Source organism: Anopheles arabiensis, chromosome 3 (assembly GCF_016920715.1).
Source record: "Anopheles arabiensis isolate DONGOLA chromosome 3, AaraD3, whole genome shotgun sequence".
Classification (NCBI taxonomy): domain Eukaryota; kingdom Metazoa; phylum Arthropoda; class Insecta; order Diptera; family Culicidae; genus Anopheles; species Anopheles arabiensis.
The window spans coordinates 80,387,186-80,409,672 of record NC_053518.1 but is presented as its reverse complement, the minus strand read 5'-3'; the positions used below and the strand labels follow the sequence as shown (position 1 = coordinate 80,409,672).

Genomic DNA, 22,487 nt, shown 5'->3' with positions numbered 1-22,487 from the left:
CATTTTCTGTGTTACTTGAGATAATTTATGACCAAGCCTTACCCTCTGCCGACTGTTTGCGCTCGTGCCAATTTGTGGCAAAAGTACAACGTTGCGCTTCAAGCGACATACACACATACAGAATAACACACACACACAACATACAACAGATTCGATGGACCTGTGGATGATGTTATTTGTTTTTGGCTTTACGACACCAAACCCGCCTGCCCATTGCTGCTAGCCCGCGTTCGTTCGTTCCGTTTCAAATGCAGCTTCACGACGCGAACGCACCAATCAGTACGAACCATCGCTTAGAAGCCGTCGGTTGTCGCACACCCGTAGCTGCGCACGTGAATAGACGCGCGCAAAGTGTTACATTTTGTTCGCTAAGAAAAGTGCCACCAAATGTAGGGTACAAAAAGGGGTTTTTTTGTCAATCGAGTGAGTGAAAGGTTTGTGCTCGTTTTGTGTGCCAACAAAACAAAAGGCTTGAGACTGTGCAACTGACACATGTCAGCGTGAGCGAGAGTTTCGCGCATTAGAAAACAATAAGGAACCGGGAAGCAAACTTCGTACAAAGACACTGGTTTTTCTTTTGTTGCTTTTTCCGGGTTAGAGTTAACCGTTTTGATTGAGAGTAAAATTAGCATCAAGACAGTGTTGTGCTCGGTGGCCCCACGCACCCCTCGGGCTACGTTTAATTGACTGTTTGACAGACGCGGCTCGGGTTGCTAGCGACTTCGCGCACGCACGTACGCTTAGAAAAGTCACTTCAAATCAGTGACCCTTGTCAGCGTGCCCCGAGGGGCCCCCACCCAAATCTCCCTTCCCAATCGGCCCGTCATTTGTCACGGTGAATTTGACCGTACGTCACGCGTATACCCAAATGTGTGTGTGTGTCGATGTGTCAAAAGGCGACTTGGCTGAAGCAACAAGTTGCACATCGTGCCGTTTGTCCGCTGTGGCCGTGAAAAGACGTACACGGTGATCGGTAACATCTGGTGCAGTGTTAACATCACACACACTCCCTCCCGCAGGGCTGCGCCAGGTGGTTTCCTTTCTCCTCCGTACGGGAGATCATAATAAATAAATAAATAACTGTTCCGCGCGGGAAACGAGCTGCTTGAGGTTTGTCTCACATTTCAACCGAAACCGTTTCCGATGCGAAAAAGATCGGGGTGATCTTCCGCTCGATCAAGCAGATCGAACAGAAAGCAAAACGAGAAAAAAGCCGACAAAAAAGTCCCATAAAACAGCGGTGCGATAGAAAGGAATGGCGTGTAACTTTGTGCGGCCCGTTGATTTGTGGTTCTAAAAATAAGCGCCCCAACCGACCGATTCCGGCGACCGAGTTCGACTCGTCGCCCGTGGTGGCACACAACACCCGGTGTAGCGATTCGGTACGTTGGACCATCCCGGCTGCTCGGTGACAGACGAGAGTGAAATTTGTCGTGAAAGGCAGACCCATACACACACGCACTAGCGAATGCGCACACGTGCTACGCAAGCAAGAAATACCGGAGCGATCGGGGTTTGCGCTCTCGATAGTGAAGCGTTGGTGACTGATCGAAGTGAATCCGTTTAAAGCTTTGCATTTCCTCGTGTAGCTCCGGATCCAGGTTTAAAGTAAAGTGGTTTAGTTTGAGCAGTGAAAATGCCGTCTCATCACAAGAAAAAGGTAAAAATTTAGGGGAAAAATATCTGTTCAAAAAAACAAGTATATTGAAGTTTTACAATGTTATATGTCATATGTTATATTTTTGATTGGATTATACAGAATAACGTTTAAAAGTGTACAACAAGACCTAAGCAATGAAATAATTCTTCCTGCATATAATAAAAACACTTAACAATACAGTGTTCATTGAACTTGATAGTGGATTTCATTGGATTATTATTACAGTTTATCTGATGTTCATCAAAATGAAATCTACATCTTAACATTAAATAACAATTAATTAAGTTTTTGTTAATTTCATAAGAGTTCACTTCGTACTTTCATTGGAAATTCATTATTTCATTTTGATTAAATATACTTCAACTAGAAACTCACGCCAGCTACATCCCACCTTAATTCAATCTAATAGCTTGTGTCTATCTAATAACTAATAATAACTAATCAAAATTCAGAAAAAAAATTTAAAATCGATTTTTTTGACTTCTTTCAACAGCTATTTTCGATCATTAGGCTAAGCTGAGCTCTCTTTCCATAATTTTATAATTAAAAATTCTTATTTAACTATAAACTACGAAGTATCATTCAACCAATAATTGATCCATGAACTCCCAAAACTATTTAAATTATCATAACTCTAAAATAGTAGCATTGTTCATAATTTTAAACCTTCCGACTTTCCGATAAACTGGAGATTTTTGTATAATTGTGAAGAGACTTCACTTAGAAATACAGTCATTCATGAAGCTGTTCAGAGGCCATGGAGAAGCCTGGTTGTTTACTCGATTTTTCAAAAGAAAAAGAATACCAAATTTGTAATTATATCAAATACATTACATATTGCTCCATAAAGCTTCTTTTATTAAAATTTGCTTCCTTACAAGTTTTGACCATAAAATCAGCAATAAACAAGAGATTTCCACTTTGTATGGCTATGGCTGGTATTATTGGAATCCGTTCGTAGCGGGGACGTACGGCGCTCACATGAAATTCTAGGGATGGCAACACATTTCTTGAGCCCGGTCCTACAACGCTGCGGTGAATAACTGTAGCAACCATCTAGTACGTTAGGAAAATGAGTGTCGGGACGTACGCCGCCGCTACGAACGGATTCAATAATACCAGCCTATGTCCTTGTATGGCTTTGTATACAATGGAGAAGCCTGGTCGTTTGTTCACTTTTTTTTAAATGATTCATATAAAATACTAGCTTTGCAATATCTCAATCAATCAGGTTAAGTCATTCTTAATGATTGACCGAATCAGTGTTGTAAACTCACGTAAAAATGATGGAAAAAGTACAAATTTGCTATTAACCCGATTCAATGGAGAAGCCTGGTGGTTCACATCACTGGCGTGAACTAAAATAATTTCGATACTTTTTTGTATATTTAGTTAACAATGATTTACTAGAAAGTCTTAAATTATCTCAATTTGTTTGAACAACGTTAATCAATTTACTATAACTTTAAAATGCATTAACTGATGGAGCGATTTGTAGCACTCCAGTCTCTTAGTTGCGTGCACAAACCTTCAGCTAATGCTATGAAAATATACCATTTAAACAGCACAACACATTGCTTCCACAATCAAGACAGACAGAAAACCACCACCCGCCGGCAACGGGTGTTGAAAGACAATCCCGTGCTCACGACGTCAACCACAAGTGCATCGTTCCCCGTTCAACAACGCTCAACGCTATTCCCACTTCACGCTACATTACCCAGCACGAAGACAGTCACAGCTCGGCATCTCAAATCGCCTCGGGATGAACAATCTAGTCCGTTGCTCACCTCCCTCTATCTTCCCTACGTGTGTGTGTCTGAGTTTGTGTCTCGGTTGACGCATGCCGACAATTATTTAGTTAATTATAAAATATCTCCGCTCGGGTTGCGCAAAACCGCACCACACATTTCCCTCCCAGCCAATTGTTCGAAGCTGCACGACAACTATTTAGTGGCATTTTCGCAGAAAAGCGATCATCCCCCGTTGAACTGTGTAGCGCTGTGAGCGGAGGGCACGCGAACAAGCTCACTAAGAGTATTTCTTTTTTTTTTTTTTTGCTCTTGTTCACATCAGATTGTCACAGTCGACACACGAACGCGCGCGCGCTGGTACAATGCGCAGAAAGATGAGATAATAATGTGCTATTTCGCGTGCTGTTTGACGAGTTTTTGTTACTCTTGTTGGTGGTGGTGTAGAATATTTTAATGTTTTTGTAGTGTTTTGTTTTCTGAGCATTCACAACAGTTTCAGCTGGCGAGAAAACGCTAACAGGTGTGCCCTGTGTGATTGTTTATTTTTATGCACACTATACACACATACCGGGAGATTGGCAAGCAGCTCTAAGCGTATTTAAGTGCATCTTGTGTAGGCCAGTCGTGAATTTCAAACCGGAAAAAGGTATATTTGTCCGTGCTCTTCAGTGATTTGATTGATTTGAATGATTGCTGTATAAAGTTCACATATGAACATAATTATGTTTTACTATCAAGAGTAATTTGGCTTAACTTTTATTATATATAAACCCTACAAAAATTACATTCTTTCCACAATTAAGTCATAGAAATTGTGCGGGTTGGCACTACCTAGCTCAGCAATCGTTCTTTCTTTCTGACCCAATGGACCTACTGAATTGAATGATGTTATAGTTTTTTTAAAAGATGAAAGAATACGCTTTATGACATTCAATTGCCACAGCTTTCAACTAACGATGAATGATTCAGTTCTCAAACACTTCAAGCCACCTTCTGCCTCTAGTCACTTTTTCCACCCAAACCATACTCCCGAAAGTGGCTGCTCAAAACCAATCCGGGCTACCATTTGATTAACCATTCATCATACAAATGGAAAATCATTCTCACGCTTGTGTCTGAGTTTGCACGCCGCGTAACCTTTGCTCCTATATTGCTCGGTTTTAAAAATAATTAAACATTAAACCGTAAAGCGTACAAGAGCGTTGCATCATCCAAAACTCGGGAACATCGGAAGTTCTCGGAACACCGCTTCCACCCTTTCAGACAGTCGTTTTTTTTTTCTTTTCGATTGAACACTCCCTTATTATCGTTGTTACCGCATGAAAATTGAGCAAAAAATTAAAAGCTAAAATAAATGAAAGCAACACCGGGCAGGGTGGGTTAAATTTTCACATGGAAGATAACATGGAGCGCACCCCTTGCATAAATGCATACAGTGATGCAACTTCCAGCTTCTGGCAACAACACACCACTTTTCGTTAATAATCAATGAAAAGGGTAGCGCTGCATGCACGCACGCATAATATGGTCGCCCCCGGCCCCCCCCCCCCCCCCGGCCGTATCCCCCAGAACACAGAGGCGAGGACGCAATTAATTAACTCTGTAAACAGGCGCTGCGCTACGGTGCGGTGCATCCATAATTTGGAATGTTTTCGTTTGTTCAGTGAATTTGCTATAAGTGGAAAAGAAAATAGGCGAGTTGATTCGGCATTTACAGCCCAAAGGATAGGGGGGGGGGGGGGGGAATGCGGGAAGGTGTGTTGCTATGGGGTTCTGTTCAGACTTTGGAGTTTCCGTACATTCTCTGGTGTATTTTGAACGGAGAATCAATGTATGAAAAAAAATTGTTAATTAAAATTGTTAAAATTATTTCCGTTCCATTTCCAGTTATTTTCAACCATTGTGTTCCTTTTTGTTGTTTTATTTACAGAAACCAAAGAAATATGATCCACCAAAGTCGAACCATTCGAAGGAAAATATCAACCCCTGCTCAGAACACGATCGCCAACTAATAGCGGAAGTCCAACTGGAATCCAGTAAACCTTACTTAGTGAAACGCTCTGAACAAGTTGGGAGGTATGTTTTGCTGTTTTATACTTAATAACTAAAGATGATTAGCTTTAAATACCTTTCATTGACTCCTTTAAAGGTATATTGTGGCTGCGAGAGATCTAAAAGCTGGTGACATCATCATCGAAACACCTCCCTTCGTTGTGGGCCCATGTGCAGAAACGGAACCCGTCTGTCTGGGTTGCCACAATGCCTTCAAGCCGGGAAGTGTTGTGTACAGGTAAGGTGCAATGTATGAAACATCATTCGGCTATGTGTACTACGATTTACTGATTTTGTCAACCTCTAGATGTGAGATCTGTAACTGGCGAATATGCTCTCCGAGCTGTCATGGACTTGCCCCGGCAGGAACTCACCGGCAGCTGGAATGCATTCCCCTACGCGATAAAGCAGTCCACAAGCACCTTCAAACGTCCCCTGCCGCCCAGGTGAAGCTGATGTACGAAGCCATCCTAACCCTTCGCTGTATGCTACTGAAAACCGTTGATCGGTCGCAGTACGATCGTCTGCTTGGTATGGATCCGCTGAACGACGTACGGCAACAGATACCGAAGCTTTGGAATCGCAATCAAAAGGAGATCGTTGAGCGAATTCGTAACCAGTGGGGCTTTGCGGAGTACAGCGAGCTGGAACTGCACACCATATGCGGCATCATCGAGGTTAATGCGTTCGAGGTGGGCCAGGAACCGACCAAAGCCCGTGCACTCTTCCCCGAGGCGTACCTACTGATGCACGACTGTACACCGAACACTGGCCACACGGATGCACCTCAAACGCACCACCTTACCGTGCGGGTGCTGCGGGACGTTAAGGCGGGTGAGCCACTCACCCTAACCTACGCCCACATCCTGCAGGGTACGCTCAAGCGCAGACAGCACCTAAGGGAGGAAAAGTTCTTCTCGTGCAACTGTCGCCGCTGCACCGATCCGTCCGAGCTGGGCACGAACTGTAGCGCCCTGCGGTGCACGAAGTGCCCAAGGGGACACATACTGCCGACGGATCCGCTCAACCCGGAAGCGGAATGGCACTGCCGGCAGTGTTCCACCGTAATGTCCTGTGAGGCAGTTATACTGCTGCTCGAACAGCTCTCCCAACAGCTCGAAACGATCGGAGGGAACGATGTGGATGGGCTGGAGACATTCCTTCGGGTGCAGGGTGCGGTCCTGCACGACAATCACTACCTACTGCTCTCGGTGAAACATTCGCTGTGCGAGCTGTACGGGAAGATTGAGGGCTTTTTGATACCGCAGCTAAGTCGGGAGCAGCTGAAAAGGAAGGAGACGCTTTGCCGCGATCTGCTCGAGGTAGTGGATCAGCTAGAGCCGGGGCTGAGCAGACTGAGAGGTACGATCATGTACGAGATGCACGTGCCACTGCTGATAGAGGCCGGCCAGCTGTTCCAGGGTGGTGTGATACAACAGGCCGAGCTGCGCCGTCGGTTGAAGGAAGTGCAGAGGCTTTTGAAGGAGAGTGAACGGATTTTGGCGCTGGAACCGGAGGGAACGCCAGAGCATGGGATAGCGGAAGCTGCCCGGGATGCTCTCAAGAATATGGGAGATGTGTGAGGGTTAAACAACATTCGATGAGGTTTTGTTTTATTAATAAAAATTTCCTGAAAATAAACAAAAAGGAATGATTTTTTTTTACTTTATTTTTTTTTTTCTTATAAGCTGCCCATTCAGTTACCAAAGAAATTAGTTTTTAACAAATAACCATAAATCCACCATAAATAAGAGCCATAAATCCACTAAACGATCACTGATACCGATCACTGAAACGTTGATGATACCGATCCCAAGCGCCACAGATTAAGCTTAAACGACTGGAAAATCGAATATCCATCGAAACAAAACGATAGCTCCATAGCTTTATTGGTTTGGCCAATAGTCCTTTTCTTGCAATGGGTTTCGACAAGTTTCATCTTATCATGACCTATATAGCCTTCTAACTTTCCGAGTAAAAATCTACATGAATCGTCGTGTGGTCAGATACGTGGGTATCAACACCAACGACCATTACTCAAATCTCACTTGCTTCAGTGCTGGTGGTTTCCGTTGGAGTTTAATATTTAAACAGTCGTATCGCCGTTCTAGTTCTAGCGATGCATAACTTCAATGCGAAACCATGCAACAGTACAGAGGAAATGAGAAAGCTCTCCTCCAAGCGATGAAGTTCAACTGGTTGGGGTATCCCACCAACAGAGAGCGCCACCAGCTTTTTTGCTATTTTTAGAATGCATAAGTCGTTTGCCGTCTGCTAAACAAAGTCTTTCTATATTCCGTTTAGATAGAGAACTTGAGTCGTTTAGAAGCCGTTTAGTGGTCGTTTAGTGGATTTGTGGCACTTGGGAATACGCCATCTATTGAGCAACCCGGTAAAGCTATTGAACTTTCATTTTTTTTCTATGCAGATCTTATTTTCCAGTCGTTTAAGCTTAATCTGTGGTGCATCAAAAACCTTTTAAAAATTATCTATTTATGACCATGTTTACGTCTTGATTACTGCCCTTAACAAGGTTGCCGTTTGGGAACGGAAGCTGGGAATACGATGTAAGCATTCGAACTCGAAAGAAAAACAACAACAAACCTTTGACATATGGCAGACAGACGGACACACACCGCACAAACAAAACGCAGCAAAAACACCAAAACATCCGTCTGCAATCGCTCTCACCAAAAAACCCGGTCGGAAACATTAACATTCATAAATGGCACCGCCAAAAGTGAAACTGCACAAAAACACGGGCAAACTCAAGTACAGTCCACGGCCCGGCTCATTCCCCTCGCCAGCACCGCAACCATCCGCACCAGCAACCGGAAATGCACCCGCTGCAGCGGAACCATCCGAAGCCGATCGTCAGTTTGAGCTCGAGCTGTACTGGTGCATCCAGCAGCTGGAATCACAACTGCACCTTCCAAATGTCCGCGAAAACAACAAAAAGTGTATGTATGGTGCTTGATTCCGGTGCAAAAATCGTTCTAACTAACTATCTTTTCGCTTTGCGCTCCCGTGCACAGTGGAAGAAACGTCCAAGCTTATAAACACCCTCAAAAGCGGCACCCAACCGATCATCCGCAAGCGGCAGATCATGCGTACCACGTTCGGGGACTACCGGAGCCGGATGGCGGCCGAGGAGCAAACGATGGCCGTCAGCCCGGACAGTATACGGTTCGAGGAGCCGAAGGAGAAGGCCAAATACCATTTTGTGAAGAAGTCGGCCATTTTAAGCGGCGACAAGAACTTTAAATTTAACTTCCCGAAAAGTGACAGCAACGGTGAGACGGAAACGGTACCGGGGGCAGCGCCGGTGGCCGTTGAGAAGGAGGGGCCGGCGAAAGGGGAGAAAAAGGTAGCGACGGTAGTTGCTCCGGCGAGTGTAATTGTTCCTTCGGATAATTCCTTCCGGTTTAACTTTGCTGTTGGTGGGGAATGAGCGCAAATCGTTGGTGAAGGGATTGTTTTTGTACGCCGATAGCATTTAAATAAACATAAGACAACGATGACTTTGGTTTATCTGATCATTATAATCCTCGTTTAAAGGATGAACGGTGGAAGAATTGGAAACTTGACTCTTTCTTACTTGAAATGAACTTAATTTAAAGGGGAATTAGGCTCTATAGCACACTAGCTTGACAAATCCAATAAGAATTTCAAAGGGACCTGTCTGAAAAGGGTGCCATAGAGAAATTTCCAAACTGAAGTTCACTTCCCATAAGAAAAAGTCAAGGAAGTGTCGCACAACTATGAGAACCGCTGGAAAATTCTGCAAAAGCCTCTTACTCAAATAATATCCGAGGAAGCAAAAGGTTTAAGGTCCAGGGAATACTTCAATGTAACAGATAGGCAATATTATCCGCATAGGACAAACGAAAGAACTCCTCCAGCACACAATGCCTCTCTATGTCATGAAATCAACAACGAGAATGCCTCCAAACATGCAATATCACATTTAAACTTGCTCCGGAACCATTTCAACACACAGAAATAAAACCATACAGCCGATTGGAGTTTTATATTTATCTCTAAATATAAATTTACTGCATATATCGATATACAACACTCTCAGTAGGGGATTGTAGTGGGGATGCAAAAACAGAAAAATTTCTTTTTTTTTTTTTTGCTACATTCTCAACTTATCCAACTAGAGAGAGAGAGGGGATAAAGGGAGTTAGAGGGAGGAGAGGGGGTACATTTAAAGGAAGGGATGTTGTCTCGTTGACATGGCTCCAAGGACGGGAGAGTGCACACACGTACGGGAAGCACTCATTCTGCGCCGAACAGAACAAACCAAAAGTATCGTAACTGGATTGCAGATCGCGATCGCGATGAACAAAATCGCGACCCCAAAATTACACACGTGTTTTGAATTGAATCGTACGTCTCGTTAACCTACAGCTGCACAGCTACGCGGCGATGATAAGCGCCTATGATGCGCCGCTCTTCATTTTGGCTTCTTTCTCTGATGGTGGAGATCGCGGAGGGTGATGTGATGGCGGTAGAAAAGGAAAGGATAAAAGTTAATTATAACATTTCGCCACCGTGAGACGCAGCGACCGACGAGAGCGAGAACGAGAGAGCACTTACCTTTCTTCTCCGCCTCGCGCCTTGCGGCCGCCTCCGCACGGTGCTGCTTGATGATGGCCAAACGGGCGAGATCCGCCTTCGCCTGGGCCGTTTTGCCCTCGGCGTGCCGCTTCTGGTAGGCGGCCGCTGCCCGCTGCTTCTCCAGCTCCTCCTTCTCCCGGCGGGTCAGCTGCGGTTCATCGTCCTCGGCCACCTCCTCCACCTTCCGGTGGGACTTTTTCGCCACCCGGTTCGGGTTCTGGATCTGTATCACACCCGCCGCACCCTTCGCATTTTCCTCCTCCTCCGATTCCGACTCGTCCGAGTCGTTTTCCTCCCCGTCGCCGTCCTCGTCCTCATCCTCGTCCGAGTCCTGTTCCCGCGTCTTGCGCCATTTCTTCTCCTCCTCGTCCTTCTTGCGCTGCGCCTCTAGCTCCTCCGGGTTGGTGAAGTTGCGATTGCGCCCCTTGTGATTAACGTACTTTCCTGCAAACAAACAAAACAAAACGAAGCGCATCACAATCGGATCAGATCATTGGTGTCATTGTATCTAGCGGGATGCTGTGTTGTTTGCAGCAAACGAACAAGCATCGTGCAGTGCATTTGTTTTGCTCTCGTGTCCTTTGTTTGCCCACGTCCTTCCTTTTCCGCTGCAATTTTCTAGCTATCTCTCTCTTTCTCTCTTTGGTAACAAAGCAAACACACAGCACACAGTACCTCGAGGCATGGTTGCGAATTTGCACTGGCGTCGGATGAAAACAAGCTCGCGTCGAGAAGCTCTATCACAGTAAACGGGAAGCGGGCGGCTGCACCACCTTGCTGGAGCTGGAACGTCCGGACTGTGTATCGGTGGGACGGGTGGAAGCAGTGTTTTGCACAACCAAAATTACAATTTTTCTGCTGGCCAACAGTGCCGTAGCCCTCCAAACGTGTGCCCCGAAAACGAAACAGACAGCGAGCAGAAAAGCTTCCGTGGTGACAGCTGCTCAGCTCAGCACCAGTGTGACCAGATTTTTTCAAAATTCAAAAAAAAAATGAATCAAACCAATGAAGCTTAGAGCCGTGGCAGTTTTCCATCTGATGCGATTTTATCAGTGCTGTCGTGGGCTATTTCGATTGACAATTTCGAATAAAATGCGCTTTTTTTTATTTAGATTGCGATTCAGATACGGGCCTTAATGATTGTCACGATGAAACGATCGAAGCTTGCCATACTTTCGTGCTAAAACATGGACGGTTTGACAGATGGAAAGTGTCGCCAAAAATGATCGCGGGAGATTTTTTGGGTCGCTTAGAAGCAGTGTTTAACTGTTAGTTTTTGTCACTACTGATTTCAATATTTTTGTATGGAGTTTAACTAAGCAATACGGCAAAGCCATTTATCCTTCATAAAAAATGGAGTTTAATGTATGGGTATTAATGAATGGGGAAATGATTTGATGGGTTCTCGATCAGTATTTTAAAAATATCAATACGGATAAATCTGTATTTCTGGTCACTCTGACTCAGCGCAGAAGTCAGCTGTCAAAAGTGACAGCGCGCACAACCAACAGGTGCCAAAAGCGGAGTGGAAAGATTTTATATTGATTCACCTATTTTGTGGAAAATAATTGTTCCGAAAGGGCGCACTTAAAAAAAAGTATATTTTTAAACCTTAGAAAAATACAAAACTACCAACGCACCAAAGCAAAACCCCAAAGCACGGAAAACCGAAACACGATCGTCAGTCGCTCTCTCCCTCTCGCTCGCTCTCTCGCATTGTGCGGTATTGTGCGGTAACTGTCAAGTGAAAACGCTTATTCGCGGTATTCGACCGGTGCTACACAAGTGCATGCGGTGTGCGCTGCATTATGCACGGTAGCACTATTCGTGGTCAGCAGAACAACAGCGCCCGGAACGCTTGAGTTCAACGTTCGATGGGCACGCCAGAGCACCAGAGCAACCGGAGCCCGTCAACGATGGAGTCTCGCATCTTCATCACGCACTACGTCAATCCGCACCAGTTTTGGTACAAACCGTTCCATCCGGGCAGCAGGAAGAAGCAACAGAAGCAGCTGCAGGATGCAATCGACGAGTACTGTGAGCAGCACTATCTGAACCAGTCAATTGGCCATTACGAGCCGGTGTTTGGAGAGGTAAGAAACACACCCACACACATACATGGGATAAAAGCAAAAAAGGGAAATGGCTGCCTTCCCACAAGGATCGTTTCCTGAAGCGAGACTTATTTACCTTTCTTTTGTTGCAGGTAGTGGCCTTCTACGATCCATCGCTTGCCCGCTGGACCCGCTGCAGTGTGGACGGGGTGAGGGTCGATGGCAAGGGCACCCAGCGGTACCGGCTGTGGTCGATCGACGAGGGCTGCCCGAAGACGGTCGGCATCGAGCAGCTGCGACCACTGCCGGACCACTTCCACGACCGGTCGACGTCGGGCGTGAAGCGGGGAGCGATCAAGAACATCTTCCCGGCGCAATGTGTAAGAACGGCAATCAAGTTTATACCAAGAATTGCTTTCAATTCAACCTCTTCACTCTCTCTCTCTCTCTCCATCGCAGGTGTTCGATCCGCGCGAGGAACAGCTCCGGATAATGGAATGTGGCGGGTGGGCCGAAACGGCCAACATAATGCTGCGCTCCTTTATCGACAGCAACCAGCAGCTCTGCTTCACCAGCGTAACGCCCTACACGGTCGGGAAGGAGTCGATCCACTTCGGCGATCTGCTGTTCGTCACGAAAAGCAAGACGTACAATGCGGCGAACCTGCTGGTCGAGAACGCGATGGGATTGACGGTGGAGCCGAAGAATTTTATTATTCGTAAGTTGAAGCGCGTTCCCTGTGTGCCCTTTCGAATGATTTTCTAATAATTGAATTATTTCCCCCCCACCGGCACAGAAATGCTAGAAATGGATGCAACGTTCTCCACCCGACCGTCCTCCATAGTGAGTGGCAGTCTGTCGCAGGGCAACTCGTCGGGCGATACGTATACGATACCGGTGGACCAGCAGCGCAACGAAGGCATCTCGCTGCTGAACGGCGTGAATGAGCGCGAGTTTGACGAATCGGTCAGTATGGTTGGGACGGGCGCGCAGAACAACCAACCCGTCGTCACTGCTGACCCGCTTCCGGTACGGCAGCCGCCACCACCGTCGGCCCCGGTAGCTTCCACGGCCACTTCCGATCGTACACCGGTGCTGCGCGAAGCAAGCAAATCGTCCGAATCGAGCGGTTCGAAGAAATCGATCGGATTGGCCCAGAAGCTGAAGCTGCTGAAGGCACAGAAGCTGAAAACCGCTTCTCCAAACACTAGCAAAGAGCGAGAATCTTCCAGCACGGGAACGGGCTCGCAAGCTTCCGGCCACCATTCCAACAGAGATCCGTTCGAGCAGATCCGTAAAGACGCGTACGCACTGACGATCGATGTCGGGCTGTCGGAGAAGGCCGAATATGAGCTTTTGAAGGCTGCAAAGGCAACGGAAACAATCACGGCTAAGGTGGTTGAAGCACCACCAATGGAGCATAAACCAAAGGCAGTGGAAAATGCAAACGTTGCGCCTACGAAGGCTGTGGAACCGAAAGCCAAGACACCAACCAAACCGGTGCAAGTGCAAGTTACACCAACGAAGGCTTCACCACAACCGGAGGAAACGACTCCCAGCCCAGCGGCCAACAATTCAAACGCATCAACGGAAATGACACCACCAAGTGGTGCTGGTGGTGGTAGCAGTTTGAAGCAAAGGCTGATGCAAAGAATCGCCAACGCGAAAGCGCAGCAGCAAAGCAAGCAAAAACAAGAACCGGAGCAGCCGCAGAGTCCGGAGCTTAGTTTCGCACCGGCCGGCATTACCAATGACCAGCTCATACAGCGGTACCTGGAGCAGCCGACGGTTCAGAGTAACGCCGAGATGAAGAAGTTTGAAAAGGTTATACAGGGAGAGAAATGGTAAGCGTTTTGTTTTTGGTTCCTTTTGAGTGTTGCAGATGACTAGCTGAGTAGTAGTGTTTAGAATTGTTGAGGAAAAATCAATCCTTTTTTTCAGAATTGCCCACGCATGACGCAAGCCTAATAATACTCGAATGGAAGTATTTTTCTAATCGTTTTTTTTGTATTTCATTTAAATCGTGTGTAAAGTAATGTGAAGAACTTTTCTTTTCTTTTGATTTGCATTACCTTAACTTTTGCTTGACTATTTTCTTACTATGTGACTCGCGAACGAACAGAGAATTACGTGTAAAGTATTGTTTCTTTTTGAAACTACGTATACAAAACGGACAAAATAAAATGAACTGTACGTGAACTGATATAACCCTTCTTACTAATCCACCGTATGTGTGTGTATGTTACTTGTTTGAGAATGCGCTTACTAACTCGATATGTTTTCCAACGATCCGATAGGCGAACGTTTCGAAATCCTCTAAAACTCACCAAACTCTATTGTTCTTCTCCAAAAAAATTGTAGCATATTTTCCCGCCGAAGCCACTACCGCGTCCTGGTGCACGGTGCGAAAACGCCGAAACCGATCGATCGCATTGCGGCGGCCAACTTTAGCCCGCGCGTGCACCAGGAGCTCGACCAGCTCGGCATCAAATCGCTGCAGCGCCTGCAGGCTTACTCGTGGCCCCACATACTGCGCGAAAACTCGTTCATCTGCGTGAACGGTGCGTCGACGGGGAAAACGTTCGCCTACCTGCCAGCCGTATGTTCCGTGGTGCAGGTACGAGTGGTGGGGCATTCTTGTGGGATTGATTGTGTTTTACTAATTTGGGTTTTGTTTTCTTCATCACAGAGACAAATCGAAGAATCGCTGGTGGAGGCTGCCTCCGGTCCGGTAGCCATCATCGCCACCTACACGTCGCGCGAAGTGCAGCGGATTGCGTTCTTCTGCCGCAAGCTGCTCCATTCCGAGGCGCACGCCGACCTGGCCGTGGTAGAGTGTTACGGCATACGGGATGTGACGAAAGCATGTGTAAGTTTTCCACGCCGAATCTAACTTTTTATATTTATTTTTTTCTAAACTTCACTTTTACTCTCATTTGCGCAGAATCTCCTTTACAACGGTTGCGCGATCCTTGTCACGACAGCCCCGGCCTACCGGCGGCTGTACGAGCTCGCACCGGAAGCGTTCGCCCGCAAGCGCATCCAAACGGTGGTGATTGACAATCTCGAGGAGATACTGCCCCATTTCGGGCCGGAGCTGCAGCTGCTGTGCAAAAATTGCGACAAGGAGGGGCTGCAGATGATCGTCACCGCCGGCTACTGGATGCCGATGTTGGCCAAGTTTCTGCAGCGCTATCGCAACATGGTGATCTGCATCGGTGCCTTCCTGGAGGCGGCCGTCTACGCGAAGGCCCGTTTCGTCATCCAAACGTTCGTGGGCGAGGAGCGCAAGCAGACGGAGCTGATACGGCACCTGAAGCAGCACGACTACCGCAGCGAGCGGACGATCGTGTTCGGCAACGACAGCGACGATCTGGTGCCGATCGTGAACGCGCTGCGCCAGAACTCGATCAACCACATCGTGGGCAGCGAGCGGATGGTGCTGCAGCAGCACGCCGGCTTCAGCAACTGGGACGAGCTGCAGCCGGGCGATATGGTGGTGCTGGTGTGCAGCGATACGGTGCTGGGTGATTTGAAAATTTCCAAGGCGCAGCATATTATCCACTATTCGCTGGCGGCAACGTGGTCGTCGTTTACTAGGCGGTATGCCTGCTCGTTCGGCTATTATGACTGCCCTTACCTGCCGGCCAAGGGGAAGGAAGGGCAGAAAGGGTTGGCCTCATCGTTGGTGTTGCTGAATGAGAAAAACAATCAACAGCTGCCGAGGCTGGTGGACTTTCTGGAGCTGCACCAGAAGCAGATCCCGGAGGAATTGGCCGTCAATGCGCAGGTGAGAGGAAAGGGCTAGGTTGTGAAATCCCGAAAAACTCCCCCAAATGAAGCAGATTGCATGGTCGAATAAGCTTTAAAAAATATGATATATGGCGTCTTCCTAGACAGGATCTTAAAATCTTGTCTTCAAATCGTTTGCCATTTTCTTAAAAGATAACTCGAAAAAAGGGATATAGACTCATCTACTTCTCAGAAAACTTTACAGAGTTTCTCTAGCCAACGGATCACCGTAAACTTTTTTTTCCAATCCGTACACATTCGTTTCATCCTTGACAATTGACGGTTGCCAGTTTAATGATCATTGGAGTTTCCATTCCTATCGCTGGAATTAATTCTTTAAATGTTTCAATGTGTGTACCTACCTAGCACGTTGAATTGTCCACCAGAATCTATCTAATGATACAGTCGCCTTAAAATCTCCATCACACTCTGCCATGTTTGATTTCTTGGAAGATTAGTTGAAATACTGCTCTGGTTGTAGTCCTAGTTCTGGTTTGTAATCAACTATTAAACTGAGAAGGATTACTTAGGTTCTCAGAGGTTCTGATAATTTGGGGATACTTACTTAACTCCTTGTTACGCGAAGTTATGGAAAACGGACAGTACTGCATCCTTTTTGGACAGGCACATTGGAAATTTCTATTGGATTCGAAGTGCGCCTGTTCTAAAAAGAATGCCGTAGAGTCCACTTCGCATCAAATTATGATCACTTCCTGTCAGAAGGAGTTAAAAAAGAGTTCCAAAATCCTCAGTAATGTTTCTAACCGTGTAATGAAGATTCCGAGCTAAACATAGAGCAAATAACCTTACAGATCATGTTGGTTGGAAGTATTTTTGTCAATCCAACGAGTTACACTTTTTTGGGTCAGTTTCCAATATTATCATTAACAGTTTCGAAACTGTCTTGATAATCAATGCATTGGAATAAAGAGGCGTGGTACTGATAAATTTCTTTGATAGCTTCAAAGATAGGATCCTGAAATGAAGCGCAGGCTCTAAATAATAACCTAACCTACAAAGATCTTTGAATATATTACCTTTGAAGCTCTTTTGTGTACGGTTAATATCCTTTTTTCATGTCTTTTCATTCGATAATATACTCTGTTATAAGTACGACTCTTATAGAAAGATCTTGCTAAATACACTGGGAAGATCTTAATCATTCTCCAAAATTTTAAACCCCATTTGTCCTTTAGTCTTCTTGTACAATCAATATCCTTGTTAAATATAAATTGAAACCATTTCCGGATCGTTTCCATTTACTAAATGTACATTTCCATTCACTCACCGCCTGCTCGTTCCAGAAAATTCGAAGCATTCTCGAGAGTTCCCGAGTCGCTAGCGGGCGTGCCGTGTCCATGCTGTGCACGTACATACTCGGCTTTGCCGTTTGCCGTGCTGCGCGGAACTGCGTCTTCCGGCACACCCTCACGCTGGACGATCTGGCCCCCGACAGTGTGCCGCGCAGTGGCAAAGTGCGCATGAAAATCTGCCACGTGTTTTCGCCGGCTCACTTTGCCGCCCGGCTGGAGCACCATTGCCCTGCGGGCGAGTCCGAATGGACCGTGCTGAACGATACCAAGCGCTACATGCTGCAGGATATGGCGCTGCAGGTATACTTTAACAACGAAAGCCGGCACCAGATGCATGGCGACCCGCACCGGAACGATCTGTGCGTGGTGTTTGAGGATCAGAAGTATTGGCGCTGTCAAATCATCAACTACGACGAGACGAAGTAAGTTTACCGTACTTCTGCAGATGGTTTTTCATTGTCAGAATAACTTATTTCCCATCCTTCTTGTAGAACTGATAACGTTGAGGTACAGCTGCTCGCCATCGACACCGGGCGGATAATGCACATGAAGGCGTACGCGTTGCTCCATCTGCCGGAACAGTTTCGGGCGCTGCCGGCCCAAGCGATCAACGTGCGGCTTGCCGCGGTCGTACCGCACGATTACGAGCAGGATTGGGACAAGATCGCGACGAATACGGTGCGCCGCTGGATCGAAAACTATGCCACGCGCCCGAACTGCAGCATTCAGGGCAATGTGCTGCTCGCGCTCAAGGATACGGTGTGGGTCGATGAGCTGTATCTGGTGGAGGAGCTGGATGGGATGAAAACGACGGTTACGGTGGAACGGATCCGGGCGTCCCTGATCGCCAAGCAGTACGGTGTGGGTGATAAGGAATCGTTCGAGCGGATCCGGAAGCTGGTGCGGGACTGTGAAAAGCACGGCATGCAATTGTTGCGCCGCGAGGTGGAGGAGCTGGAGCGAGATGGCAAAGCGGGAGCTGCTGCTGCGATGGACGATGTGTTGGAAATGGTGGAAGGCGTTGGAGATGACGAACTGATGCGTAGTGGCATCGGGACGGGAGAAATTAGCTTCGATTCGAACGAAACGCTCAAGCTGCTGGTGCATGTGGACGTGCCCATCAAGGACGATCAGGGCATGAGGGTGTCGGATGATGAGCATGAGAAACAAAACGACAGCAGCGAGTCGGATGATCGCGGGAAGCAGATATCAGACCAAGAGCAGGGAAAGGAAGCGGAAAAAATGAATATAACAGAGTCGTCGGCGACCTCAGATGAAATTGACAATGGCAAGCGGCAGCAGACGACGATTGCTCATGCAACACCACCAGCAGTGCGTGATGATGATGATGAGGGTGAAGTGTTGCAAAAGTTACCAGAAATTGTAACGACACCGGCTGCAGAGGAATCCATCGCGGAAGACACTGACATTGTGCAAAGTAAGCTGATGCCAATCGAAGCGGACAGTACCATGTCCTCGTCCAGCTCGTTCGAGCTCGTTTCGCCGGCACAGGAGGCAACGGCCCAGTACCAGTTCGATTCGCTGTTGGTCGGCAAGAACTACAGCGTAATGATTGGCCACTATCTAACACCGGACAATTTTTATGTCTCTCAATCCAATAGGTAAGAAGCGGCGCTCCCCGAAGTGCTTTTTTCTCTTCTAACACGTCTTCCCATTTCTTATTTACCAGAATTCGTGAGGTGGACGCTTTGATCAAAGATTTTACTAAGGAACCTTTAACTCCGCTAAATCATCCACGCGTCGGTCAGCACTGTTTGGCGCTGTTCGAGAACTTTTACCACCGTGGCCGTATTGTGGGCGTGCTGTCAGAGGGCAGAGAAGTGGATGTGTTCCTTGTTGACTTTGGTGGCACCGTGCGATGCCGGGAAATCTTCAAAGCATCGGATAACCTGCTGAGCAGTGTTCCGTTTCTGGTAGGACACGATTTTTTTTGGGGAATAGTGGTGGGGGCTTGGAATAGGAACTACCTGGTTCCTATTCCGTGTTCGGAATCAATTCCGGAGTCGATTCCAGAGCCGACTTCGATTCTAATTCTTCCATTTCTAATTCTGATTCCGGAGCTGATTCCGCAGCCGATTCCGAAGCAGACTATGAAGCCGATTCCGACTCCGATTCTGACTCAGATTCTGATTCCAGAGCAGGCTTCGGAGTTCATTCCGTAGCCGACTCCGATTCCAAATCCGGAACAGACTCTGAAGCTGATTCCGGAGCCATCTCCGATTCCGACTCTGATTCTGACTCCGTTTCTGACACCGGAGCCTATTCCGGAGTAGATTCCGGAGCCGACTCCGATTCCGAATCCGGAGCATTCTCTGAAGCCGATTCCAGAGCAGACTCTGAAGCCGATTCCAGAGCTAACTCCGATTCTGATTCCGGAGTAGATTCCGGAGCAAACTCCCGATTCTGAATCTGGAGCAGGCTCTGAAGCCGATTCCGAAGCCACCTCCGATTCCGATTCCAATTCCGGAACCGACTCCAATTCTGGAATCGGCTCAAGAATAGGAATTGGTCCGGAAATGACAATCAGCCCTGGAATCAGAATCAGAAATCGCTCCAGAATCAGAGTCAGTTATAGAATTGAAATCAGACGTATTAGAAACGAAATCATTCCCGGAAACTTCATGAGAATGGATCTTTTACTTAACTAAATTTGGGTTCTTAGCGGCTATCGATACAATCGTAGCTGCACAGGATCCAAAGGCCTATTCTCATGGAGACATCGAGAACGGATTTGATTCCGGAGTCCATTCCGGAACCGGTTTCTGAACCGATTTCGATTCCGAACCTACCATCCGGAATCGATTCGACAAAACAACCAAGCTAGTCGGAATCCGACCAAAACTTCATTTTTCCCATCACTAGTTGGGAAATCTTTAATCTTTTGCTCACCTTTACTCTCCATCCCTTTCTCTCCCCCGCTCTCTCGGCAGGCAATTAAAGGTTCGTTTGCGCACATCCATCCACCGGGCGGTGCAACGGAATGGACCGGCGAAGTAGCCGACGCCATCTACGACCGTTGGTTGGAGCAGCACAACCAGGGCACGATGTACGCCATCATCACCAAGGTGCTGCCGTGGGTAGAACAGGACGGGGAGCAGCGAATCGAGGGCTGCCACCGGTACGAGATGGTACTGTGCGACGCGAACTCGCAAGACATGTTTTCCATCGTGTCGGACATCGCGTACGACGGGCTAGCGATGTGGGTGGGCAACGAGGACGGCGTCAGCAGCACCGTTCCCGACACGGACGAGGATGACAACTTCACGCAGGTGAACTTTACGCACGAGGAGCTGATGGAGCTGATGCAGAAGGCATCGTCCGCACCGCGGAACGGTGGGGCGACGCACGGCCCAGCACGTGCCATTAAGGAGGCGGTGCCCGATTCCCGCTGCAACGCGGCGGAGCAGCTGCCGGTGGAGAAGAAAGCGGCGGGCAGATCACTAGAAACGTCCGACGATGAGAAAAGTGCCATACGGGCTGCACGCAGGCAGCGGCGCACGTTGAAAGAGCTCCGGCTCGACTGTGACTACCGCTTTCCGTCCTCCGTGTGGGACCAGGACGAATACTTCGTGGTGCTGCACGTGCACGCACCGGACGTGAAGCGGTACAACCTCACGCTCACGCACACCAGCCTGCTGCTGCAGTTTGTGCGCGAAGATGAAGGTGAACGGTTCGTGCTGGGGCTAACGCTACGCAACCCGATCGTACCGCGTGACTCCGTGCACGGAGTGCGGGGGCTTACGATAGTGTTGCGGTTGCGCAAGCTAGTACCGGGGCTGCGATGGCCCACGCTGGACACGCTCGGCAGCAAGCGGCTGCGCTGGGTCCAGTTTGGCCGTGGAGGTGGTGCCGGTGACTCCAGCTCGGATGAAATGGTGAAGGAAAATCGGTGGAAGGATCTGCTGCGGGCCCACCTGGACAGCAGCTCGGTCGATAGTGTAGGGTCGGGGAACGAGCAGACGCTGCAGGACGATTCCGATGCGGAGGACGAGGACGGTGTGTTTCTCGGGTTGAATTAGGAAGGGGGTGGTGTCTTCTTTCTGACTACAGAAAGAGAGAGAAATTAGTTTTTTATGTAATTAACGGTTTAAGAATCAGATGAAGAAGATGAACTCCAACAGCCTACAAAAAGGGGACAGTACAAAGCAAAGAGAGCAGCATTTTATAACATTGTGAAGAAAACGAATATAACGATTTGTTACCAAACCAAGGGAAATGACAGAACAGTAACAGGTTGGCTGATAAGTCCCCGGTCTAACGAAGAAAAACACATTTTTTTGTCAAAATTCGTTTTTATTATTCAACATAGTTCCCTTCAAGAGCGATGCAACGATTATAACGACCTTCCAATTTTTTATACCATTTTGGTAGTACTCCTTCGGTTTTGCTCGCGCGGCACCCATTTTGCACAGAGCTTCCGCATATCCAAATATTGATGAATGATATGACCAACACGTTCCTTTGATATCTTTAAGGCCTCTGCTATCTTGATCAACTTCATTTTACGGTCATTCAAAATCATTTTGTGGATTTTTTTATTTTTTTTGTCGGTAAACACCTCTGTCGGGCGTCCACTGCGTTCATGCCGTCCTCCGTGCTCATTTTACCACGCTTGAATTTTGCATACCAATCAATTATTGTTGATTTCCCTGGGACAGAGTCCGGAAACTCATTATCAAGCCAAGTTTTTGCTTCCACTGTATTTTTTCCCTTCAGAAAACAGTATTTTATCGAAACACGAAATTCCTTTTTTTCCATTTTTTTTACAATAACAAAAGTTGCTTGACAAAAAGACGCTCTGTCTCACAAACTAATTGACATACAGACGCCAAATTTTGACACGAATCATTTGCAGGTTGGTACTATATAAAAATAATATGCATTTAATACTAGCGGCGCCATGTATGTGTCAGATCGGGGACTTATCAGCCAACCTGTTATGTTCTGCTTCGAAAATTCCGTGATTTACATTCTTCATTTACATGCATTTCCGACATTGTGCAACGAATTGTGAAATAAATTGTGTTAAAACATTTGTAAATTAGTGTGCTTTAAATTGACACCAGTGAAAGAATGAATAATGTTGAATAAAGCATTTCAATTTGTAATCCCCTTTTTGCGCAGTGTTTGTCGCAAATGATACCCGCCACCAGCAACACGTGGTTTTGCGTATGTTCGCCGAATTGCGCGCAATCTCGCTCTTTCACGTCCATGGCAC

The 22,487-nt window shown here is 47.2% G+C and overlaps 4 protein-coding genes across 9 annotated transcripts; 3 read left to right on the top strand and 1 right to left on the bottom strand.

Annotated features, from left to right (window-relative positions):
• The first annotated feature begins 268 nt into the window (after positions 1 to 268).
• LOC120903284 (SET domain-containing protein SmydA-8) lies at positions 269 to 7,117 on the top strand. 6 transcript variants are annotated; one of them, XM_040312602.1, is made up of 5 exons: positions 269 to 423; positions 1,590 to 1,660; positions 5,345 to 5,490; positions 5,564 to 5,704; positions 5,774 to 7,117. In XM_040312602.1, exons 2-5 carry the CDS (start codon positions 1,637 to 1,639, stop codon positions 7,047 to 7,049), a joined length of 1,587 nt encoding a protein of 528 aa, XP_040168536.1. In that variant the 5' UTR covers positions 269 to 423; positions 1,590 to 1,636; the 3' UTR covers positions 7,050 to 7,117. The 6 variants fall into 6 exon arrangements, with proteins under 6 accessions (XP_040168536.1, XP_040168535.1, XP_040168534.1 ...); XM_040312601.1 differs by having other exon boundaries at positions 269 to 434; XM_040312600.1 differs by having other exon boundaries at positions 270 to 423; positions 1,570 to 1,660.
• An 869-nt stretch (positions 7,118 to 7,986) lies between these two features.
• Positions 7,987 to 9,041, top strand: LOC120903148 (UPF0488 protein CG14286). The gene is made up of 2 exons (XM_040312397.1): positions 7,987 to 8,426; positions 8,502 to 9,041. Exons 1-2 carry the CDS (start codon positions 8,192 to 8,194, stop codon positions 8,915 to 8,917), a joined length of 651 nt encoding a protein of 216 aa, XP_040168331.1. The 5' UTR covers positions 7,987 to 8,191; the 3' UTR covers positions 8,918 to 9,041.
• A 440-nt stretch (positions 9,042 to 9,481) lies between these two features.
• Positions 9,482 to 11,029, bottom strand: LOC120903149 (28 kDa heat- and acid-stable phosphoprotein). Its single transcript, XM_040312398.1, has 3 exons — positions 10,765 to 11,029; positions 10,069 to 10,533; positions 9,482 to 9,943 (listed from the first exon to the last, which is right to left on the bottom strand). The coding sequence occupies exons 1-3, from the start codon at positions 10,772 to 10,774 to the stop codon at positions 9,909 to 9,911; spliced, it is 510 nt and encodes a 169-aa protein (XP_040168332.1). The 5' UTR covers positions 10,775 to 11,029; the 3' UTR covers positions 9,482 to 9,908.
• Positions 11,030 to 11,587: 558 nt separating this feature from the next.
• Positions 11,588 to 22,110, top strand: LOC120903884 (putative ATP-dependent RNA helicase SoYb). Its single transcript, XM_040313545.1, has 11 exons — positions 11,588 to 12,182; positions 12,296 to 12,523; positions 12,603 to 12,861; positions 12,940 to 13,987; positions 14,505 to 14,760; positions 14,833 to 15,012; positions 15,088 to 15,933; positions 17,240 to 17,670; positions 17,740 to 18,870; positions 18,939 to 19,182; positions 20,200 to 22,110. Exons 1-11 carry the CDS (start codon positions 11,964 to 11,966, stop codon positions 21,286 to 21,288), a joined length of 5,931 nt encoding a protein of 1,976 aa, XP_040169479.1. The 5' UTR covers positions 11,588 to 11,963; the 3' UTR covers positions 21,289 to 22,110.
• Positions 22,111 to 22,487: the final 377 nt, after the last annotated feature.